The following is a 23,449-nucleotide window of genomic DNA, read 5'->3' on the forward strand; positions in this document are numbered from 1 at the left end:
TTCTAAATGTTAACTCATCTCCTGCTGAAAGTGACTTGCTTTGGCTTTTGAAGTTGAAAACGTGACAGAATAGACCCAACAGTTGAAGCCCTTAACTTGGCTGATAGTTTTGTGGTCTAATGATCTTGAGTAAAGCTCTATACTCCCATAGGGTATGTGTTTGAAGTTTCGAATGTTCTTCCATGTGTGTCTTCGATTTGATTGTCCAATTGTCGTCAAAGTGGACTTTTCATCGAAACCCCTCCTGTCTGTTTGGTTAAATCTAGTTTCCAACGGTAGTGTGGCCGAGTGGTCAAAGGTGCTGGATTAAGGCTCCAGTCTCTCAGGAGGCGTGGGTTCAAATCCCACCACTGCCAGTAGACTATCAGTTGAATTTATTGGCTACTTGCAGCTTATCTACTATAAGAAGCTCTCTTGTTGTTCAAAACTGCAACAGCCACCCGAGCTTTGAAGCACATGGGATATCCAATGAGGTGTACAGGAGGACATTTTCTTTTTCTCCCCTCTGGTTTTCAAACGAGGTAAGAGTTAAGATGTGCACCTTCAGACTGGAGCACATAACTTCACATTTACCAATAACTTCCTTCAAGTCCTTTCGATTTACCTGCTGATAAAACCTTATAAAACCAAAGACTATTTTCTTATGAAATTATATCATTAAACAAGAGCAGAGTGGCGCAGAGGAAGCGTGCTGGGCCCATAACCCAGAGGTCGATGGATCGAAACCATCCTCTGCTAAAGGAATACTTTATCCACTCCATTGTTATTTGTTATGTTACCCTTGTCCTCGCCTTCTAAACGTTAACTCATCTCCTGCTGAAAGTGACTTGCTTTGGCTTTTGAAGTTGAAAACGTGACAGAATAGACCCAACAGTTGAAGCCCTTAACTTGGCTGATAGTTTTGTGGTCTAATGATCTTGAGTAAAGCTCTATACTCCCATAGGGTATGTGTTTGAAGTTTCGAATGTTCTTCCATGTGTGTCTTCGATTTGATTGTCCAATTGTCGTCAAAGTGGACTTTTCATCGAAACCCCTCCTGTCTGTTTGGTTAAATCTAGTTTCCAACGGTAGTGTGGCCGAGTGGTCAAAGGTGCTGCGTTCAAGCTGGGGAACAATAGTCCGTCAAAGAAGGGGAAGAAAGGGGAAGGAAGGGGAAGAAAGGGGGAAGGAAGGGGAAGAAGAGAAAAGAGGAGAAAAGGGAGGAAAAAGGGAAAGAAGGAAAAGGAAAGGAGCGATGTGAAGTTTTATATCAATTTCTATTAGATAAATGTATTTCTAGCTGACTAGACACAAATATAACACTTTTGATGTTTTTGGTCATTGCACGAGTGGGACTCGAACCCTAGACTCCGGGATTGCGAAGGTGCGTGTTCATTCCTCATATGATTACGAATTTCCTCCTATTTTTCTACACATTATATTGTTATGAGACTAGTTCATTGTGTAATAACACCTACCTGCACTACCTCCCACTCCACAGGACTCATCAAACGACAGGAGTGGAGGATCTTTCCATTCCGGTCCCTCATCAGGACATTTCTTCTACTGTACATCAGAGACCACCTCCCATATTAACTTCACAAACCATGTTTCTCTTATTGAATGTGCTTCATCATTATAAGAATCACCATAATTATTCTTATGGAGGTTGTTGTTGTTGTTGATGTGCTGCTAACTGTCATTAAAAACACCCACTCATATATTGCTGTAAACCAGTTTTATGTGTTCATAGAAATAAGAATTATAGAAACATTGAATTTAAACAGACAGATAAAAAACAGGGCATATGGAATTGACTATCGCAGTAGTACCCAGAATTAAATACAAACATTTAAAAAAACTATTTACAATAAAACTATTATTTACAAATATGAACTATTTACATCTTTTTCCTCATTTCCTCCAACCACTGGTCTTTTGTTAAGGCTTCAAACTGAGGGCAATACACCTTTCCATGGTACTGGCTGTGTCCAGTGACAGAAGTGCGGAACTGGCCACACTTTTTGCAAGTGTTGCTGGCCACTGTTCGCCTATATGGCCTTTTAGGGGCGGGGTCAGCTTCCACTGTGCTGGTAGGCGCACTGGTTTGAGGATAGCTGCCTACTGGCACAGGAAAGACAACCTGAACCAGTCCGGATGGTGTTAAGATGTGAGGTGTAATGATGGGTCCTGGTGCTGGAGCTGGTGGGGTTGCATATAACTGTCTCTTCACTGGTCCCTTTGGCCTTATGTTGACAGGGAGCTGACCAGATCCCGTCTGCCTCTGTTTGGCCTGACCTGCTGTACTCTGCGGCAGCCGGTATTGATGTTCATTCCGGGCAGGCGTGGGTGCAGCAGGGAGCAATCTTGCCTCCTGAAGAGGCTCATCGGATTCTGCCAGGGCTGGAGGCAATGCAGTGCCTTGGAGCAGCACAGAGAGCTCCTGTTTCTTCTGCCGGTGATTATGCCACTGGATGAGCGTGCTCTGATTCACCTCCACCAGCTGAATTTCAGAACCCTGCATCACCCGGCAGTTGCCGACAACAAGCTGCCTTATCTTGCGGTAATCCCTCAAAATTAAGGACCACCGAGAAGTAGCCCTCTTACCCTTTTTTGCCGGGCTTTGGTGTATATTGCAGAGTCTGATGAACATGGTTTCCACCAACCGGCAGCAGTCAGGCCACTGGGCAGGTGTGCTACTCGCACCCAACATGCAGCGGGTGGTACTCTCCACACCAGGGGTTTTTGAGGGCGTCTTTGGAGTTCTGAAGCGTCCACTCAAAAGTCTCTCCTGATGTCGTGCGGCATAAACCACCCGCTGCTTGTCACCTTGATTCAGATTGTCCCACAGTGACACTATCCTACTCGCCTGTTGGTTGCTAAGACAAAGAGACGTCTGATCCCGAAGCGCCACCAAATACTCAGCAAGTCTGTCCACATGCTGGTATCCGGGGAGATTTTGGTCATCAACAGCCTGTAAAAAAGATTCAACAGTTTATAGGGTGTAAAACTTTCACTCACAAAACTTTTTTTGTTTAATGATAAAATATGTTAACATGTGTAATCAAAAATAGTGAAGAAGCATGCACATATCTACATGCATATTCTAAAACGAACACAGCTAGACTTACCATGTCTTCATCTTCAGCATGAATATCATCTTCAGAGGAGGAACTAGAGGCCAGGGTTGATGTGTCAGGTGCCAGGGTGGATGTACCAGGGACCTCAGAGGATGAGCCAGGTGCCAGGGTGGAAATACTAGGAGCCAGGGTGGATGTACCAGGAACCAGGGAGAGAAGAGGAGAAGAAATGGCAGAGGGATCAGGAGTCTGAGATGCTGAAGCCTGAGGAACCCCAAGGTTCAACACAGTGGGATCTTCCATGATGTCAGCAAAACCCTCATCAAGCTCCATGTCGTCCTCCACGTCATGCTGTTCTATCAGGGTTGCAGCTTCCTCTGAATCAGGGTGCATATCCTGCAGTGCCTGACCAGTCTGCCGGAACAGATATTGCATCCCTATGAGCTCTCCTGAAACAACAGAATTAAATTAGATTGTTTACAAAAGTTGATACAGTTAATAAAGGGTTTAAAAATTGAGGTAAATTACCAATGCAATCACAAATGCTTACCAGTGTACCGTGAGGGTGGACAGAACTGTGGTACCACCTTCCTGCCAAACAGCTTCTGATAATTGTTGTTGAGGGCCTGAACCAGGTCACTGGAGTAGCTGCGCAAAGGAGATTGTCCAGTGGACAGAGCAGCAACCCCCCGGTCGTGGTTCCATCTGTGAAGCCCTTCCAGGAGATATATCTGAAAGTTCAGACTGTTGGCACTCGTCCCTAAAAGTACACATTAAATACATATTAAATATCAAACGATGAAATATTCTTGGACTATTCAGCATATAAACTTAAATGTCTGACAGACACAAACCTGGTATGAAGCGGTTGAGGTGTAGATGAAATGACTCGAGAGATGTAGAGCCTCTGGCACATCTGTAAACAGGTAACCGCACACCTCCCTTTGTGAGCTCCCCTGTCTTGGTGTATAGAGCAACACCTGGTGGGTCCTGGATGCATTTGACGTGCTTTCTCTGGACACGCCAGATGTGCTCCATCCTCTCTCGGTCAAACAGGGGAACACCACTGGAGTCATTACCTCTGCTGCCCATCAGCAACCCAAGCAGCTCCTCCAGCAGGCGAATGGTGGTCTCCTCACCACGGGTCCTCCTACGACAGTGGAGAGACATCTCCTCCCTGGAGAGTTGTTTGTCTATGTCGCCATCAGTGAGGGAGGGCAGACCCTGGGACCGAAGCTGCTGCCTTTTTGCTTCTCGCAACAAAGCTAAATCAGCTGCATCCCACTCAAATATGCTCGCTGAAAGGCGAGACATAAATCCTGGGTACAGCTGATGAGCATCTGTTGTGCATCCCAGAGCAAGTCTGCGCATAAAGTGCCAGATATCAAGCCTTACAATAATGTCCGGCCACCCGCTGAATCTGGCCTTCAGCTTGGTCTCTCCTCCCTCGGTGCAGCAGCCACAGTCCACATATAAGGCAACAGGGGGATCCACACCAGCCAGCTGGTACCTCTTCATCAATCCCGCTGCCATCAAGTCCAGGCCAGCTCCCTCCTGAGCGGTCATGACACTGATGAGAACCTGACCGTACTCATTACCCACAGAGGTTAGCCAGTGGGCTGTCCCTTTGGCTGTTCCAGCGAGCTTCTTGGTGATCTGAAGCACAAAAAATGTAGAGGACCTCTGTGAACATGATTCAGAAATACAGGCAGTCGTTAATAATATATCTATAAGGCTATACAACCACCTCTGCTCCTAGTAAAACTACATGCAACCTCACTATGGACTGTCACTTTAACACTTCTCAACGGTGCAAAATTCACTGTACTATGTTTCTATATCCTTCTTTATATCCCTCACCCTAGTACTACATGCTACTTATTTTTATGTCTTTCTGCTGCTGTAACATTCTAAATTTCCCCATTGAGGGACTAATCAATTACTTATTAATCTTAATATAATCAGCAGATTTGAAAGACAAAGATTCTTTTACCTTTCTGGTGGAATCCATCTTGAGGACTGTGCCATATGTTGAGGTAATCCTGGCCATGATGTCATCCACCCTCGTCAAAATGTCCTGGCAGTAAACGGACAGGAGCCACTTACAGCTCGGCACAACAGCAGGCTCTGGAGCCTCGGGAAACGACAGGGGCAGCAGTGCGGGTCGCTCGCTGAAGTCCACACACTCGTCGGTGTACATCAATGCGCGACTCATCCACTCCTCTGTGTGGTTCTCCTTCAGCTTCTTTAAAAGCTGCGTTGGGCTGTTACCAAGGCCTCTCTCCCGCAGTTTTCGGATCACCCGGATGTCACATGCAAACCTTGATCATAGACAGATATATCAGTAATTGTATGTTATATACTGCATTTCTACTTGAAAAGGCAAGAGAGTAAATTAACGGTAATCACTTTTGTGTGAGGATGACCCGGAATTGTGTCTGCTGTGCCTTGGACAGTTGTTTGAGGACAGTCTGACTCCAGGACACGTGGCTGGATCTACATTTGGTGCAGGTTAGTGTCTCTGTCACCATGTTGTACATCCTGTCCTCGTCCAGGACTCGGCGTGCCCTCTTGTGCAGACCCGCTCCTGTTAGCTGGTGCCCTCCACAGGCAAGGTTTGGACAGACCACCTTCACCTTCCACAGCTTGTAAGGCATCCAGACCAGAAGTGGATGGGCAAAAAAGCGGTCTGGACCCGGAGCCTGATGGTAAAGGCCACTAGGCTGTGGTGGAAAGTGCCAGAGCTTCAGATTCTCTTTAAGCACTAATTTTCCTCTTGGCCCCATCTTGAACAGAGACTTCACAATCCATTTATGGTCCACAGGAGGCAAGCCTTCTGACCACAAACGGGGCAGCTGTGTTTCAGTCTCTGTCCTGGAGTCAGCGGTCTGTGCAATAACAAAAAAATGGATCAACATATTTTATTATGATGAAAGACGCTGCTTATGCTCCACAGTATGAAATTAAATGTTAAATAACTCACTGACACAGAGGCACACACTGCTGTGGTGCTGAGGACAGGCACCGAAGCCTGAGCATGTGTCTGAGGGTCTGGAGCCTGTAAATACACAGCAAGGAAGATACATTGACAACACAATCGAAACATAAGCTATTAGTTCAAACAGCCGCGCTACATGAAACAATAATATTGAGGCTTCAAATTTTATTTTAGACTTGAATGGCTTTTAATACTGTTAATAGTCTTGGGAAAACCTATACCTAAAATACTTACTAAGATAGCAATGCTGGCCGGAGAAGTTGTGGGGAGGTTGGTGGCTTGGGTCTGTAAAGCATTCAGTCTAAGTGAGTTGTCTTAAAAACACAATGTAAAGTGATGCAATTTGATCTCTTATTTACCTGTGTTACTCTCCTGCTAGCACTAAGATTCGGCTTTGCAGCCGTGACATGGGAGCCACCAAATCTAGGCTTTGTAAACTGAAAGGCAATAGAGCAAAAGGCTGTGTCACGAGAGGGTTATATTGTAAACAATCATTCAGTGAATCTTAATTAATCTCTGAATACCATTGACAAATTCAACAGGGGTCGCTGCTTTGGGACCGCACTGCCTGCTGTACTTTGTTTCTGCCCCACAGTGCCTGGGAGGACAGGAGCCACTGCTGCTGCTTGTCGCTCCACTGTGCGTGGAAGGACAGGAGCCACTGCTACTGCCTGTTGCACCACTGTGCCTGGAAGGGTGGGAGCCACTGCTACTGCCTGTTGCCCTGTGGGACCCTGGGTAGTACTTGCTGTGGTTGGCTGTTGTGTCATGAGTACATACATTAGTGTTATATATAAATACATATATATATATATATATATATTACTTATATTGAAAAGGATTACCTTCTGAGTGTGGAATCCACATGTACAATGTCTCACATGACCAAACAAAGACTGATGTGAATGTCCCATCCTTGGACATTTCTCAATCTAAAAATAATAGATGTACATTTTAATTAAGTGCATACAACTTAAGTTACTGCTTTTTATGTATAACATTCATTGTGATAGTATAAAACAATGCAAATTAGGGTAATTTATGTACATATACCATTTGATAAAGCTGGTACCACTTCTTCTGCCTGGGAGCTGGCCTGTTTCCCTCCCCTGCAGGCCAGGACCCAGTGTTGGCAAACTTCCTCAGCCGTGACATCCACTCTGAGTCTGCCATTCCCTTATGTGATTTCGAAGATGTTGCCTTTGGTGACAGAAATGCATGAACTTTTAAAGTAGATTTTAAATTGTAGGTACATGAAAAAGCCAGACCATCAATCTTGTAATATTGTAATAATCCTATGAAAAACTCAGTTGTGGCATAAGGGTATTATGACAGATGAAAACTAAAGCATGTTATAGAAGGTAGCTAAAGACATGTTTATGAGAACATGACATATACATGTATATATATATCCTATTACAATAGCAAACAATGGCAGCAGATAAAAGGTGAAATAATGGTGAAAGTGTTTGTAAGAAAACTAAATACACGGTCATGACAACATTAGGTGACAGGAGGAATTACTCTTATATGTATAGTTATGTTATACCCCAAGATGTTGCCATTGGTGACAGAAATGCATGAACTTTTAAAATACATTTTAAATTGTAAGTACATGAAAAAGCCAGACCATCAGTCTTGTAATATTGTAATAATCCTATGAAAAACTCAGATGTGGCATAAGGGTATTATGACAGATGAAAAGTAAAGCATGTTATAGAAGGTAGCTAAATACATGTTTATGAGAACATGACATATACATATATATATATATCCTATTACAATAGCAAACAATGGCAGCAGATAAAAAGAGAAATAATGGTGAAAGTGTTTGTAAGAAAACTAAATACACGTATATGACGACATTAGGTGACAGGAGGAATTACTCTTATATGTATAGTTATGTCATACCCCTGTATTAAATGTGTAAGTGCTGAGAGTAAACTGTATTCATACTGTAACTCCCCCAACCCCAGTTTAAGCACCCCACCCCCACCCCTCGGTCGACACAAGAAAAAGAAAGCCAGTTTATAACGTGGAAAACGAAAACAAAGTCAATGACAACATGACAACAGGGGAAATTATTTCTATGTTACTACGTTAACCCTAGAGCCAACTTAAATAAATAACATTAACAAATGTCCGTCCATGACAACCGACGAAATCGCCGTCAGATAACAGAGTTTATTTTAATGCATTTAGCTAAATACATGGATATGACAACTTAACAAGACAGGTGGAAGAACTGCTTTACTTAAGGGCAAATCATGCAACTCTATTCAATGTGTAAATTCTTACCATTTTGAAGAACTTGGTAGTTTCGAATGAAAGACTTAGCTTTAGCGTCGGACCGTTCTCAAGCTAGCGTAGCGTAAACTCCGGCGGCGCGGGTCCTCCCAGGTCAGCTCGTCCTCTGGGACCGCCCCCAGCTTGCCCCCTCCCGGAGGCATCCCCGCCCACATCAGCTGTCTCAAACATTTCAACATTTAAGCCTTGTGATTGGTCAAATGTTTGAAATGTTCGAGCGAAGGGAACAATTCGCCCCAGCGATTGGCCGCTGAATGTTGAGGACGCGAACCTGATTGGCTGTCAGGTCAGATCTTCCTCAACATTTCAAACATTTCCCCGGACGATCCGACGGCTGCTGGCGTTCAGGCTCCAGTCTCTCAGGAGGCGTGGGTTCAAATCCCACCACTGCCAGTAGACTATCAGTTGAATTTATTGGCTACTTGCAGCTTATCTACTATAAGAAGCTCTCTTGTTGTTCAAAACTGCAACAGCCACCCGAGCTTTGAAGCACATGGGATATCCAATGAGGTGTACAGGAGGACATTTTCTTTTTCTCCCCTCTGGTTTTCAAACGAGGTAAGAGTTAAGATGTGCACCTTCAGACTGGAGCACATAACTTCACATTTACCAATAACTTCCTTCAAGTCCTTTCGATTTACCTGCTGATAAAACCTTATAAAACCAAAGACTATTTTCTTATGAAATTATATCATTAAACAAGAGCAGAGTGGCGCAGAGGAAGCGTGCTGGGCCCATAACCCAGAGGTCGATGGATCGAAACCATCCTCTGCTAAAGGAATACTTTATCCACTCCATTGTTACCCTTGTCCTCGCCTTCTAAACGTTAACTCATCTCCTGCTGAAAGTGACTTGCTTTGGCTTTTGAAGTTGAAAACGTGACAGAATAGACCCAACAGTTGAAGCCCTTAACTTGGCTGATAGTTTTGTGGTCTAATTGACTGGTATTTGCATGTGTTGGCTACTTGTAGTACTTTCTTCTGTACTGCAAAAGCCAGTAGCATATGGGGTATCCAATGAGGTGTACATGAGGACATTTTCTTTTTCTCCCGTCTGGTTTTCAAACGAGGTAAGAGTTAAGATGTGCACCTTCAGACTGGAGCACATGACTTCACATTTACCAATAACTTCCTTCAAGTCCTGTCGATTAAGCTGCTGATAAAACCTTATAAAACCAAAGACTATGTTCGTATGAAATTACTTCATTAAACAAGAGCAGAGTGGCGCAGCGGAAGCGTGCTGGGCCCATAACCCAGAGGTCGATGGATCGAAACCATCCTCTGCTAAAAGATTCCTTTATCTGTTATGTTACCCTTGTCCTCGCCTTCTAAACGTTAACTCATCTCCTGCTGAAAGTGACTTGCTTTGGCTTTTGAAGTTGAAAACGTGACAGAATAGACCCAACAGTTGAAGCCCGAACTTGGCTGATAGTTTTGTGGTCTAATGATCTTGAGTAAAGCTCTATACTCCCATAGGGTATGTGTTTGAAGTTTCGAATGTTCTTCCATGTGTGTCTTCGATTTGATTGTCCAATTGTCGTCAAAGTGGACTTTTCATCGAAACGACTCAAGATTTTTTGGGTTAAGTCATGTTTAATGGTAGTGTGGCCGAGTGGTCTAAGGCGCTGGATTTAGGCTCTAGTCTCTCAGGAGGCGTGGGTTAAAATCCCACCACTGCCAATTGACTGGTATTTGCATGTGTTGGCTACTTGTAGTACTTTCTTCTGTACTGCAAAAGCCAGTAGCATATGGGGTATCCAATGAGGTGTACATGAGGACATTTTCTTTTTCTCCCGTCTGGTTTTCAAACGAGGTAAGAGTTAAGATGTGCACCTTCAGACTGGAGCACATGACTTCACATTTACCAATAACTTCCTTCAAGTCCTGTCGATTAAGCTGCTGATAAAACCTTATAAAACCAAAGACTATGTTCGTATGAAATTATATCATTAAACAATAGCAGAGTGGCGCAGCGGAAGCGTGCTGGGCCCATAACCCAGAGGTCGATGGATCGAAACCATCCTCTGCTAAAAGATTCCTTTATCTGTTATGTTACCCTTGTCCTCGCCTTCTAAACATTAACTCATCTCCTGCTGAAAGTGACTTGCTTTGGCTTTGAAGTTGAAAACGTGACAGAATAGAACCAACAGTTGAAGCCCCTAACTTGGCTGTTATTTTTGTGGTCTTTTGATCTCGAGTAAAGCTCTATACTCCCACAGGGTATGTGTTTGAAATTTCGAATGTTCTTTCATGTGTGTCTTCGATTTGATTGTCCAATTGTCATCAAAGTGTCATTTACATCTAAACCCCTCCTGTCTGTTTGGTTAAATCTAGATTCCAACGGTAGTGTGGCCGAGTGGTCAAAGGCGCTGGATTAAGGCTCCAGTCTCTCAGGAGGCGTGGGTTCAAATCCCACCACTGCCAGTAGACTATCAGTTGAATGTATTGGCTACTTGCACATTATCTACTATAAGAAGCTCTCTTGTTGTTCAAAACTGCAACAGCCACCCGAGCTTTGAAGCACATGGGATATGTGCTTCCTGTTTTCTTGCCACTGGTGGTGGTCGCTCTGCGAATTAGCTCCGCTGCTAAACACAACTGTTTCCCTGTAGCACTACGGCTAAAATCACCGGTCTGTAGTTAAACACTCGCACATACCAACCCTTATTCTATCGTGCTTAGTGATTCTGTGTTCTGTCTGAGCTCACCTTCGTAGCTATATAGCAGCGATGTCTTCTCTCTCTCCCTGTTGCTCTACTGCTCTCTCTTGCTCCGAGTGTCTAATGTTTACCTACTCCTCTGCCTCCCTTAACAGTAGTGGTACATGTAATAAATGTAGTGTGTTGATAGCGATGGAGGCGAGGCTTAGCGACTTAGAAGCTCGGCTCAGCAGCTTAGAAACTCCGTTAGCTGTAGTTAGCCGGCTCCCGCTAGCCGCGGAGCCACCTAGCTTAGCACGTAGCTTAGCCTTAACGAGCAGTCCCCAGACTAGTCCCGTGCAGCCGGGAGCCCAGGGCAGATGGGTGACGTTCCAGAGGGGGCATAGTGCTAGACTTAGAAAGCCCACGATTAAAGAGCCACCAGCTCACGTTTCAAATAGATTCTCTCCACTCAGCGAGGCACCCGCTGATAAACAAACTCTGATTATTGGCGACTCGGTTCTGAGAAACGTCAGGTTAGCGACACCAGCGACCATAGTTAATTGTATCCCAGGGGCCAGAGCCGGCGACATCGAATCTAAACTTAAGTTAATGGCTAAATCTAAAAAAGGTAAATACAATAAAATCGTAATTCACGTCGGCAGCAACGACTCCCGGCTTCGTATGTCGGAGGTCACTAAATTGAATGTTGAGTCGGTGTGTGCTTTTGCTAAAACGATGTCGGACACAGTAGTTTTCTCTGGCCCGCTCCCTAATACAACAGGTGATGACATGTTTAGCCGCATGTTGTCTTTTAACCGCTGGCTGTCGAGGTGGTGTCCTGTAAACGGCGTGGGCTTTATAGATAATTGGCTAACTTTTTTGAGAAAACCTGGTCTTGTTAGGAGAGACGGCGTTCATCCCACTTGGGATGGAGCAGCTCTCTTATCTAGGAATATTACTAAGTCTATAACATGACAACCCATAGTTGGGACCAGGAAGCAGAGCTGCAGTGCTAAACACTTCTCTGCGCTCCCTCTGGATCAGTCACAAAACCCCATAGAGATTGTGTCTGTTCACCGTCCGATTAAATTATTGAAATTAAACAATAATAGAGCGAGAACTCCACACAAAAATTTAATACAAATTAAAACAACCTCTGAAACAATACAGGAAACCCAGACTTTTAAATGTGGTCTTTTAAACATTAGATCACTGGAAAAAAAGGCTCTTTTAGTTAATGAAATAGTCTCTGATTACAACATAGATTTATTGTCCCTCACTGAGACGTGGCTGCATCCTGATGATTATGTCAGTCTAAATGAATCTACTCCCCCCAGTCATATCAATTCACAGGTTCCTAGAGAAATTGGGCGAGGAGGTGGAGTTGCTGCTATTTTTAACTCCAGTCTATCAATTAATCCTAAACCTAAACTCAGCTACAAGTCATTTGAATGTCTGGTTCTTAGTCTTCCACGCCAATCCAGGAACCACCAACAGCCAATCATATTTGCCGTAGTTTACCGTGCTCCCAGGGCTTATACTGAATTTTTAAAGGAATTCCCTGAGTTTTTATCAAACTTAGTCCTAAAGACCGATAAAATTATTATTGTTGGTGACTTTAATATTCATGTTGATAATAATAAAGATTGCCTTAGCGTAGCATTTATTTCAATACTAGACTCTATTGGTTTCAGTCAGTGTGTGCACAAACCTACTCATTGTGGTAACCACACACTTGACCTTGTATTATCGTACGGTGTCGCAATTGAAAATTTAACAGTACTTCCGCGCAATCCAGTTCTATCAGACCATAATTTAATAACCTTTGATTTTTCAATAACTGAATATATGCCACTAATAAAAAATTCATTTTCTAGATGTCTACCTGATAGTGCTGTAGCTAAATTTAAGGAAATAATCCCAATTACATTTAAACCCGTATTAGCAGTAGATATAAACAACAAATTCTTTAAAACCCTGAGCTCCATTGAGATCGACCACCTCGTCGATAGCTCTGCAGACTCATTACGATTAACATTAGACTCAATAGCGCCTCTAAAAAAGAAAAATGTCAAACATAGTAAATTAGCTCCGTGGTATAATTCCCAGACAAATGAGTGAAAACAATTATCAAGAAAACTAGAAAGGAAGTGGCGCTCCAGCAACAATGTTGAAAAAATCATAGACTGGAAGAATAGTGTTAAAGAATATAAAAAGGCTCTCCACAAAGTAAGAGCCGCCTACTATTCAAAACTAATAGAAGAGAATAAAAATAACCCCAGGTTTCTCTTCTGCACTGTAGCCAGGCTGACAGAGAGTCACACCTCCACCGAACCCAGTATTCCTCCATCCCTAAATAGCAATATCTTTATGACCTTTTTTAATGATAAAATTCAAACTATTAGAAATAAAATCAACCATCTCCTGCCCTCAATTGGCACTAATACCCTCCCAACAACAGAGATCTCAGAAACGGCTGAGAATCCTACCCATTACTTAGACAGCTTCTCTCTGATCACCCGTGATCAGTTTACCAAATTAATCTCAGGTTCTAAACCAACAACCTGTATCTTAGATCCCATTCCTACCAACTTACTTAAAGACATTCTGCCCCTAATTGATAGTTCGTTACTTAACATTATCAATCTGTCATTATCATCAGGTTATGTACCACAGTCTTTTAAAATAGCTGTCATCAAACCCCTACTCAAAAAACCCACCCTAGACCCAGAGGTTTTAGCCAATTACAGACCAATATCTAACCTCTCCTTCATTTCTAAAATCTTAGAAAAAGTGGTAGCCAATCAGCTGTGTGAGTTTCTCCAGGAAAATAATATATATGAAGACTTTCAATCGGGGTTTAGAGCCAATCACAGTACAGAGACAGCCTTGGCAAAAGTCACTAATGACCTTTTAATAGCCTCAGATCAGGGACTTGTGTCTGTCCTCGTTCTGTTAGATCTCAGTGCAGCATTCGACACAATTGACCATCAAATTTTATTACAAAGACTAAAACAGTTAATTAACATTAATGGAACCGCCCTTAACTGGTTTAAATCGTATTTTTCTGATCGCTCCCAATTTGTGCAAATTAATGATGAGTCATCTGTGCGCACCAAAGTTAATCATGGTGTTCCACAGGGCTCTGTGCTCGGCCCAATTTTATTCTCATTATATATGCTTCCACTAGGAAACATTATCAGGACACACTCGGTAAATTTCCACTGCTATGCGGATGACACCCAGTTATATTTGTCAATAAAACCTGAACAAAGTAATCAATTAACTAAACTTCGAACATGTCTCAAGGACATAAAAACCTGGATGACCCGCAATTTTCTCTTATTAAACTCAGACAAAACAGAGGTTATAATACTTGGCCCCAAACACCTTAGAGATGCATTATCTAATGATATAGCTGCGCTAGACGACATTGCCCTTGCTTCCAATGAAACAGTCAGGAACTTGGGAGTGATCTTCGATCCTGATTTATCCTTTAATAGTCACTTAAAACAAATTTCTAGGACCGCTTTTTTCCACTTGCGTAATATTTCAAAAATTAGACATGTCCTTTCACAAAAAGATGCAGAAAAACTAGTCCACGCCTTTGTTACATCGAGACTGGACTATTGTAATTCATTATTATCAGGCTCCAGCAGGAAGTCGTTAAAGACTCTACAGCTTGTCCAAAATGCTGCAGCACGTGTCCTGACGAGAACAAAGAGAAGAGAGCACATTTCTCCAATATTAGCATCGCTACACTGGCTTCCAGTTAAATCTAGAATAGAATTTAAAATTCTCCTCCTCACCTTCAAGGCCCTTAATAATATAGCGCCTTTATACCTTAAAGAGCTGTTAATACCTTATAAACCCACTAGAGCACTCCGCTCCCAGAATTCAAGCCTACTTGTCGTCCCTAAATTCTCTAAAAGTAGAGTAGGAGCCAGAGCTTTTAGCCATCAAGCCCCTCGGCTGTGGAATAATCTACCACTTTCAGTTCGGGAGGCAGTCACCATCTGTTCGTTTAAAAGTAGGCTCAAAACCTTCCTTTTTGATAAAGCTTATAGTTAGAGCTAATTAGTGCGCCAGAACGTTACTTGTTCTATTTTATGACACATGACACACGGAGCTTCTCTTTCCAGCTTCTCCTTCCTCTTCTCCATCCCTATCCCCCTTCCCCGGAATCCCTTTGCTTTATCACCCGCAGATCCAGGGCCTCTGTGGCCGCACCATGGATTACGGTTTGTGGATCGCGCACCGGGGGTCGCGGTGTTGGATCCAGTGTGGCGGATTCTGAGTCATGTGGGCTGATCGTGGTGCTGGTGGCGGACCCTGTGTCGCGTTGGCATTGGGCACGGGCGGTGGACCAGGACCGCAGTGGTGGCTTGTGATGGGTCCTCCTGGTGGGCGGCGGTGGACGGTGACTGAGGACTGAAGTGGCGTCTGGTCTGGATGGTGGATCGTGGTCTAGATGGTTGCTGAGCATGGACTGTGCTTCATCAATGCTGCTAGAGACTTTGATTATTGATGATGTTCTCCTGCACGTGGCATCTATTGCACTTCTGTCCGTCCTGGGAGAGGGATCCCTCACATGTGGCTCTCTCTGAGGTTTCTACATATTTTTACCCTGTTAAAAGGGTTTTTTGTAGTTTTTCCTTACTCTTGCTGAGGGTTAAGGACAGAGGATGTCACACCCTGTTAAAGCCCTATGAGATGAATAGTAATTTGTGAATATGGGCTATACAAATAAAATTTGATTGATTGATTGATTTGATATCCAATGAGGTGTACAGGAGGACATTTTCCTTTTCTCCCGTCTGGTTTTAAACGAGATAAGAGTTAAGATGTGCACCTTCAGACTGGAGCACATGACTTCACATTTACCAATAACTTCCTTCAAGTCCTGTCGATTAAGCTGCTGATAAAACCTTATAAAACCAAAGACTATGTTCGTATGAAATTATATCAATAAACCAGAGCAGAGTGGCGCAGCGGAAGCGTGCTGGGCCCACAACCCAGAGGTCGATGGATCGAAACCATCCTCTGCTAAAGGAATACTTTATCCACTCCATTGTTATTTGTTATGTTACCCTTGTCCTCGCCTTCTAAACGTTAACTCATCTCCTGCTGAAAGTGACTTGCTTTGGCTTTTGAAGTTGAAAACGTGACAGAATAGACCCAACAGTTGAAGCCCTTAACTTGGCTGATAGTTTTGTGGTCTAATGATCTTGAGTAAAGCTCTATACTCCCATAGGGTATGTGTTTGAAGTTTCGAATGTTCTTCCATGTGTGTCTTCGATTTGATTGTCCAATTGTCATCAAAGTGTCATTTACATCTAAACCCCTCCTGTCTGTTTGGTTAAATCTAGTTTCCAACGGTAGTGTGGCCGAGTGGTCAAAGGCGCTGGATTAAGGCTCCAGTCTCTCAGGAGGCGTGGGTTCAAATCCCACCACTGCCAGTAGACTATCAGTTGAATGTATTGGCTACTTGCACATTATCTACTATAAGAAGCTCTCTTGTTGTTCAAAACTGCAACAGCCACCCGAGCTTTGAAGCACATGGGATATCCAATGAGGTGTACAGGAGGACATTTTCTTTTTTTCTCCCGTCTGGTTTTAAACGAGATAAGAGTTAAGATGTGCACCTTCAGACTGGAGCACATGACTTCACATTTACCAATAACTTCCTTCAAGTCCTGTCAATTTAACTGCTGATAAAACCTTATAAAACCAAAGACTATGTTCGTATGAAATTATATCATTAAACAAGAGCAGAGTGGCGCAGCGGAAGCGTGCTGGGCCCATAACCCAGAGGTCGATGGATCGAAACCATCCTCTGCTAAAGGAATACTTTATCCACTCCATTGTTATGTTACCCTTGTCCTCGCCTTCTAAACGTTAACTCATCTCCTGCTGAAAGTGACTTGCTTTGGCTTTTGAAGTTGAAAACGTGACAGAATAGACCCAACAGTTGAAGCCCGAACTTGGCTGATAGTTTTGTGGTCTAATGATCTTGAGTAAAGCTCTATACTCCCATAGGGTATGTGTTTGAAGTTTCGAATGTTCTTCCATGTGTGTCTTCGATTTGATTGTCCAATTGTCATCAAAGTGTCATTTACATCTAAACCCCTCCTGTCTGTTTGGTTAAATCTAGTTTCCAACGGTAGTGTGGCCGAGTGGTCAAAGGTGCTGGATTAAGGCTCCAGTCTCTCAGGAGGCGTGGGTTCAAATCCCACCACTGCCAGTAGACTATCAGTTGAATTTATTGGCTACTTGCAGCTTATCTACTATAAGAAGCTCTCTTGTTGTTCAAAACTGCAACAGCCACCCGAGCTTTGAAGCACATGGGATATCCAATGAGGTGTACAGGAGGACATTTTCTTTTTCTCCCGTCTGGTTTTCAAACGAGGTAAGAGTTAAGATGTGCACCTTCAGACTGGAGCACATAACTTCACATTTACCAATAACTTCCTTCAAGTCCTTTCGATTTACCTGCTGATAAAACCTTATAAAACCAAAGACTATGTTCGTATGAAATTATATCAATAAACAAGAGCAGAGTGGCGCAGCGGAAGCGTGCTGGGCCCATAACCCAGAGGTCGATGGATCGAAACCATCCTCTGCTAAAGGAATACTTTATCCACTCCATTGTTATTTGTTATGTTACCCTTGTCCTCGCCTTCTAAACGTTAACTCATCTCCTGCTGAAAGTGACTTGCTTTGGCTTTTGAAGTTGAAAACGTGACAGAATAGACCCAACAGTTGAAGCCCTTAACTTGGCTGATAGTTTTGTGGTCTAATTGACTGGTATTTGCATGTGTTGGCTACTTGTAGTACTTTCTTCTGTACTGCAAAAGCCAGTAGCATATGGGGTATCCAATGAGGTGTACATGAGGACATTTTCTTTTTCTCCCGTCTGGTTTTCAAACGAGGTAAGAGTTAAGATGTGCACCTTCAGACTGGAGCACATGACTTCACATTTACCAATAACTTCCTTCAAGTCCTGTCGATTAAGCTGCTGATAAAACCTTATAAAACCAAAGACTATGTTCGTATGAAATTATATCATTAAACAAGAGCAGAGTGGCGCAGCGGAAGCGTGCTGGGCCCATAACCCAGAGGTCGATGGATCCAAACCATCCTCTGCTAAAAGATTCCTTTATCTGTTATGTTACCCTTGTCCTCGCCTTCTAAACATTAACTCATCTCCTGCTGAAAGTGACTTGCTTTGGCTTTGAAGTTGAAAACGTGACAGAATAGAACCAACAGTTGAAGCCCCTAACTTGGCTGTTATTTTTGTGGTCTTTTGATCTCGAGTAAAGCTCTATACTCCCACAGGGTATGTGTTTGAAATTTCGAATGTTCTTTCATGTGTGTCTTCGATTTGATTGTCCAATTGTCATCAAAGTGTCATTTACATCTAAACCCCTCCTGTCTGTTTGGTTAAATCTAGATTCCAACGGTAGTGTGGCCGAGTGGTCAAAGGCGCTGGATAAAGGCTCCAGTCTCTCAGGAGGCGTGGGTTCAAATCCCACCACTGCCAGTAGACTATCAGTTGAATGTATTGGCTACTTGCACATTATCTACTATAAGAAGCTCTCTTGTTGTTCAAAACTGCAACAGCCATCCGAGCTTTGAAGCACATGGGATATCCAATGAGGTGTACAGGAGGACATTTTCCTTTTCTCCCGTCTGGTTTTAAACGAGATAAGAGTTAAGATGTGCACCTTCAGACTGGAGCACATGACTTCACATTTACCAATAACTTCCTTCAAGTCCTGTCGATTAAGCTGCTGATAAAACCTTATAAAACCAAAGACTATGTTCGTATGAAATTATATCATTAAACCAGAGCAGAGTGGCGCAGCGGAAGCGTGCTGGGCCCATAACCCAGAGGTCGATGGATCTAAACCATCCTCTGCTAAAGGAATACTTTATCCACTCCATTGTTATTTGTTATGTTACCCTTGTCCTCGCCTTCTAAACGTTAACTCATCTCCTGCTGAAAGTGACTTGCTTTGGCTTTTGAAGTTGAAAACGTGACAGAAAAGACCCAACAGTTGAAGCCCTTAACTTAACTGATAGTTTTGTGGTCTGATGATCTTGAGTAAAGCTCTATACTCCCATAGGGTATGTGTTTGAAGTTTCGAATGTTCTTCAATGTGTGTCTTCGATTTGATTGTCCAATTGTCGTCAAAGTGGACTTTTCATCGAAACCCCTCCTGTCTGTTTGGTTAAATCTAGTTTCCAACAGTAGTGTGGCCGAGTGGTCAAAGGTGCTGGATTAAGGCTCCAGTCTCTCAGGAGGCTTGGGTTCAAATCCCACCACTGCCAGTAGACTATCAGTTGAATTTATTGGCTACTTGCAGCTTATCTACTATAAGAAGCTCTCTTGTTGTTCAAAACTGCAACAGCCACCCGAGCTTTGAAGCACATGGGATATCCAATGAGGTGTACAGGAGGACATTTTCTTTTTCTCCCGTCTGGTTTTCAAACGAGGTAAGAGTTAAGATGTGCACCTTCAGACTGGAGCACATAACTTCACATTTACCAATAACTTCCTTCAAGTCCTTTCGATTTACCTGCTGATAAAACCTTATAAAACCAAAGACTATGTTCGTATGAAATTATATCATTAAACAAGAGCAGAGTGGCGCAGAGGAAGCGTGCTGGGCCCATAACCCAGAGGTCGATGGATCGAAACCATCCTCTGCTAAAGGAATACTTTATCCACTCCATTGTTATGTTACCCTTGTCCTCGCCTTCTAAACATTAACTCATCTCCTGCTGAAAGTGACTTGCTTTGGCTTTGAAGTTGAAAACGTGACAGAATAGAACCAACAGTTGAAGCCCCTAACTTGGCTGTTATTTTTGTGGTCTTTTGATCTCGAGTAAAGCTCTATACTCCCACAGGGTATGTGTTTGAAATTTCGAATGTTCTTTCATGTGTGTCTTCGATTTGATTGTCCAATTGTCATCAAAGTGTCATTTACATCTAAACCCCTCCTGTCTGTTTGGTTAAATCTAGTTTCCAACGGTAGTGTGGCCGAGTGGTCAAAGGCGCTGGATTAAGGCTCCAGTCTCTCAGGAGGCGTGGGTTCAAATCACACCACTGCCAGTAGACTATCAGTTGAATGTATTGGCTACTTGCACATAATCCACTATAAGAAGCTCTCTTGTTGTTCAAAACTGCAACAGCCACCCGAGCTTTGAAGCACATGGGATATCCAATGAGGTGTACAGGAGGACATTTTCCTTTTCTCCCGTCTGGTTTTAAACGAGATAAGAGTTAAGATGTGCACCTTCAGACTGGAGCACATGACTTCACATTTACCAATAACTTCCTTCAAGGCCTGTCGATTAAGCTGATGATAAAACCTTATAAAACCAAAGACTATGTTCATATGAAATTATATCATTAAACAAGAGCAGAGTGGCGCAGAGGAAGCGTGCTGGGCCCATAACCCAGAGGTCGATGGATCGAAACCATCCTCTGCTAAAGGAATACTTTATCCACTCCATTGTTATCTGTTATGTTACCCTTGTCCTCGCCTTCTAAACGTTAACTCATCTCCTGAAGAAAGTGACTTGCTTTGGCTTTTGAAGTTGAAAGCGTGACAGAATAGACCCAACAGTTGAAGCCCTTAACTTGGCTGATAGTTTTGTGGTCTAATGATCTTGAGTAAAGCTCTATACTCCCATAGGGTATGTGTTTGAAGTTTCGAATGTTCTTCCATGTGTGTCTTCGATTTGATTGTCCAATTGTCGTCAAAGTGGACTTTTCATTGAAACGACTCAAGATTTTTTGGGTTAAGTCACGTTTAATGGTAGTGTGGCCGAGTGGTCTAAGGCGCTGGATTTAGGCTCTAGTCTCTCAGGAGGCATGGGTTCAAATCCCACCACTGCCAATTGACTGGTATTTGCATGTGTTGGCTACTTGTAGTACTTTCTACTGTACTGCAAAAGCCAGTAGCATATGAGGTGTACATGAGGACATTTTCTTTTTCTCCCGTCTGGTTTTCAAACGAGGTAAGAGTTAAGATGTGCACCTTCAGACTGGAGCACATGACTTCACATTTACCAATAACTTCCTTCAAGTCCTGTCGATTAAGCTGCTGATAAAACCTTATAAAACCAAAGACTATGTTCGTATGAAATTATATCATTAAACAAGAGCAGAGTGGCGCAGCGGAAGCGTGCTGGGCCCATAACCCAGAGGTCGATGGATCGAAACCATCCTCTGCTAAAAGATTCCTTTATCTGTTATGTTACCCTTGTCCTCGCCTTCTAAACATTAACTCATCTCCTGCTGAAAGTGACTTGCTTTGGCTTTGAAGTTGAAAACGTGACAGAATAGAACCAACAGTTGAAGCCCCTAACTTGGCTGTTATTTTTGTGGTCTTTTGATCTCGAGTAAAGCTCTATACTCCCACAGGGTATGTGTTTGAAATTTCGAATGTTCTTTCATGTGTGTCTTCGATTTGATTGTCCAATTGTCATCAAAGTGTCATTTACATCTAAACCCCTCCTGTCTGTTTGGTTAAATCTAGTTTCCAACGGTATCGGGCCGAGTGGTCAAAGGCGCTGGATTAAGGCTCCAGTCTCTCAGGAGGCGTGGGTTCAAATCCCACCACTGCCAGTAGACTATCAGTTGAATGTATTGGCTACTTGCACATTATCTACTATAAGAAGCTCTCTTGTTGTTCAAAACTGCAACAGCCACCCGAGCTTTGAAGCACATGGGATATCCAATGAGGTGTACAGGAGGACATCTTCTTTTTTTCTCCCGTCTGGTTTTAAACGAGATAAGAGTTAAGATGTGCACCTTCAGACTGGAGCACATGACTTCACATTTACCAATAACTTCCTTCAAGTCCTGTCAATTTAACTGCTGATAAAACCTTATAAAACCAAAGACTATGTTCGTATGAAATTATATCATTAAACAAGAGCAGAGTGGCGCAGCGGAAGCGTGCTGGGCCCATAACCCAGAGGTCGATGGATCGAAACCATCCTCTGCTAAAGGAATACTTTATCCACTCCATTGTTATCTGTTATGTTACCCTTGTCCTCGCCTTCTAAACGTTAACTCATCTCCTGCTGAAAGTGACTTGCTTTGGCTTTTGAAGTTGAAAACGTGACAGAATAGACCCAACAGTTGAAGCCCGAACTTGGCTGATAGTTTTGTGGTCTAATGATCTTGAGTAAAGCTCTATACTCCCATAGGGTATGTGTTTGAAGTTTCGAATGTTCTTCCATGTGTGTCTTCGATTTGATTGTCCAATTGTCATCAAAGTGTCATTTACATCTAAACCCCTCCTGTCTGTTTGGTTAAATCTAGTTTCCAACGGTAGTGTGGCCGAGTGGTCAAAGGTGCTGGATTAAGGCTCCAGTCTCTCAGGAGGCGTGGGTTAAAATCCCACCACTGCCAGTAGACTATCAGTTGAATTTATTGGCTACTTGCAGCTTATCTACTATAAGAAGCTCTCTTGTTGTTCAAAACTGCAACAGCCACCCGAGCTTTGAAGCACATGGGATATCCAATGAGGTGTACAGGAGGACATTTTCTTTTTCTCCCGTCTGGTTTTCAAACGAGGTAAGAGTTAAGATGTGCACCTTCAGACTGGAGCACATAACTTCACATTTACCAATAACTTCTTTCAAGTCCTTTCGATTTACCTGCTGATAAAACCTTATAAAACCAAAGACTATGTTCGTATGAAATTATATCAATAAACAAGAGCAGAGTGGCGCAGCGGAAGCGTGCTGGGCCCATAACCCAGAGGTCGATGGATCGAAACCATCCTCTGCTAAAGGAATACTTTATCCACTCCATTGTTATTTGTTATGTTACCCTTGTCCTCGCCTTCTAAACGTTAACTCATCTCCTGCTGAAAGTGACTTGCTTTGGCTTTTGAAGTTGAAAACGTGACAGAATAGACCCAACAGTTGAAGCCCTTAACTTGGCTGATAGTTTTGTGGTCTAATTGACTGGTATTTGCATGTGTTGGCTACTTGTGGTACTTTCTTCTGTACTGCAAAAGCCAGTAGCATATGGGGTATCCAATGAGGTGTACATGAGGACATTTTCTTTTTCTCCCGTCTGGTTTTCAAACGAGGTAAGAGTTAAGATGTGCACCTTCAGACTGGAGCACATGACTTCACATTTACCAATAACTTCCTTCAAGTCCTGTCGATTAAGCTGCTGATAAAACCTTATAAAACCAAAGACTATGTTCGTATGAAATTATATCTTTAAACAAGAGCAGAGTGGCGCAGCGGAAGCGTGCTGGGCCCATAACCCAGAGGTCGATGGATCCAAACCATCCTCTGCTAAAAGATTCCTTTATCTGTTATGTTACCCTTGTCCTCGCCTTCTAAACATTAACTCATCTCCTGCTGAAAGTGACTTGCTTTGGCTTTGAAGTTGAAAACGTGACAGAA

The 23,449-nt window shown here is 43.0% G+C and overlaps 1 protein-coding gene and 15 non-coding genes across 16 annotated transcripts; 15 read left to right on the forward strand and 1 right to left on the reverse strand.

Moving 5' to 3' along the window:
• Nucleotides 1-274: 274 nt before the first annotated feature.
• On the forward strand, nt 275-356 carry trnal-aag (transfer RNA leucine (anticodon AAG)). Its single transcript has one exon. It is a non-coding gene; the product is annotated as a tRNA-Leu (tRNA).
• A 1,352-nt stretch (nt 357-1,708) lies between these two features.
• On the reverse strand, nt 1,709-5,941 carry LOC133959246 (uncharacterized). Its single transcript, XM_062394364.1, has 6 exons — nt 5,469-5,941; nt 5,053-5,380; nt 3,914-4,715; nt 3,610-3,819; nt 3,111-3,508; nt 1,709-2,953 (listed from the first exon to the last, which is right to left on the reverse strand). Exons 1-6 carry the CDS (start codon nt 5,843-5,845, stop codon nt 1,880-1,882), a joined length of 3,189 nt encoding a protein of 1,062 aa, XP_062250348.1. The 5' UTR covers nt 5,846-5,941; the 3' UTR covers nt 1,709-1,879.
• A 3,637-nt stretch (nt 5,942-9,578) lies between these two features.
• trnam-cau (transfer RNA methionine (anticodon CAU)) lies at nt 9,579-9,650 on the forward strand. The gene has a single exon. It is a non-coding gene; the product is annotated as a tRNA-Met (tRNA).
• A 671-nt stretch (nt 9,651-10,321) lies between these two features.
• On the forward strand, nt 10,322-10,393 carry trnam-cau (transfer RNA methionine (anticodon CAU)). The gene has a single exon. It is a non-coding gene; the product is annotated as a tRNA-Met (tRNA).
• Nucleotides 10,394-10,705: 312 nt separating this feature from the next.
• Nucleotides 10,706-10,787, forward strand: trnal-aag (transfer RNA leucine (anticodon AAG)). The gene has a single exon. It is a non-coding gene; the product is annotated as a tRNA-Leu (tRNA).
• A 5,195-nt stretch (nt 10,788-15,982) lies between these two features.
• trnav-cac (transfer RNA valine (anticodon CAC)) lies at nt 15,983-16,054 on the forward strand. Its single transcript has one exon. It is a non-coding gene; the product is annotated as a tRNA-Val (tRNA).
• Nucleotides 16,055-16,382: 328 nt separating this feature from the next.
• trnal-aag (transfer RNA leucine (anticodon AAG)) lies at nt 16,383-16,464 on the forward strand. The gene has a single exon. It is a non-coding gene; the product is annotated as a tRNA-Leu (tRNA).
• A 311-nt stretch (nt 16,465-16,775) lies between these two features.
• Nucleotides 16,776-16,847, forward strand: trnam-cau (transfer RNA methionine (anticodon CAU)). The gene has a single exon. It is a non-coding gene; the product is annotated as a tRNA-Met (tRNA).
• A 320-nt stretch (nt 16,848-17,167) lies between these two features.
• Nucleotides 17,168-17,249, forward strand: trnal-aag (transfer RNA leucine (anticodon AAG)). Its single transcript has one exon. It is a non-coding gene; the product is annotated as a tRNA-Leu (tRNA).
• Nucleotides 17,250-17,559: 310 nt separating this feature from the next.
• On the forward strand, nt 17,560-17,631 carry trnam-cau (transfer RNA methionine (anticodon CAU)). The gene has a single exon. It is a non-coding gene; the product is annotated as a tRNA-Met (tRNA).
• Nucleotides 17,632-18,466: 835 nt separating this feature from the next.
• trnal-aag (transfer RNA leucine (anticodon AAG)) lies at nt 18,467-18,548 on the forward strand. The gene has a single exon. It is a non-coding gene; the product is annotated as a tRNA-Leu (tRNA).
• A 1,493-nt stretch (nt 18,549-20,041) lies between these two features.
• Nucleotides 20,042-20,123, forward strand: trnal-aag (transfer RNA leucine (anticodon AAG)). The gene has a single exon. It is a non-coding gene; the product is annotated as a tRNA-Leu (tRNA).
• Nucleotides 20,124-21,179: 1,056 nt separating this feature from the next.
• On the forward strand, nt 21,180-21,251 carry trnam-cau (transfer RNA methionine (anticodon CAU)). The gene has a single exon. It is a non-coding gene; the product is annotated as a tRNA-Met (tRNA).
• Nucleotides 21,252-21,955: 704 nt separating this feature from the next.
• trnam-cau (transfer RNA methionine (anticodon CAU)) lies at nt 21,956-22,027 on the forward strand. The gene has a single exon. It is a non-coding gene; the product is annotated as a tRNA-Met (tRNA).
• Nucleotides 22,028-22,354: 327 nt separating this feature from the next.
• Nucleotides 22,355-22,436, forward strand: trnal-aag (transfer RNA leucine (anticodon AAG)). Its single transcript has one exon. It is a non-coding gene; the product is annotated as a tRNA-Leu (tRNA).
• A 310-nt stretch (nt 22,437-22,746) lies between these two features.
• On the forward strand, nt 22,747-22,818 carry trnam-cau (transfer RNA methionine (anticodon CAU)). The gene has a single exon. It is a non-coding gene; the product is annotated as a tRNA-Met (tRNA).
• The last annotated feature ends 631 nt before the right edge of the window (nt 22,819-23,449 follow it).

Source organism: Platichthys flesus, chromosome 8, assembly GCF_949316205.1.
Source record: "Platichthys flesus chromosome 8, fPlaFle2.1, whole genome shotgun sequence".
In the NCBI taxonomy this organism is placed as follows: Eukaryota; Metazoa; Chordata; class Actinopteri; order Pleuronectiformes; family Pleuronectidae; genus Platichthys; species Platichthys flesus.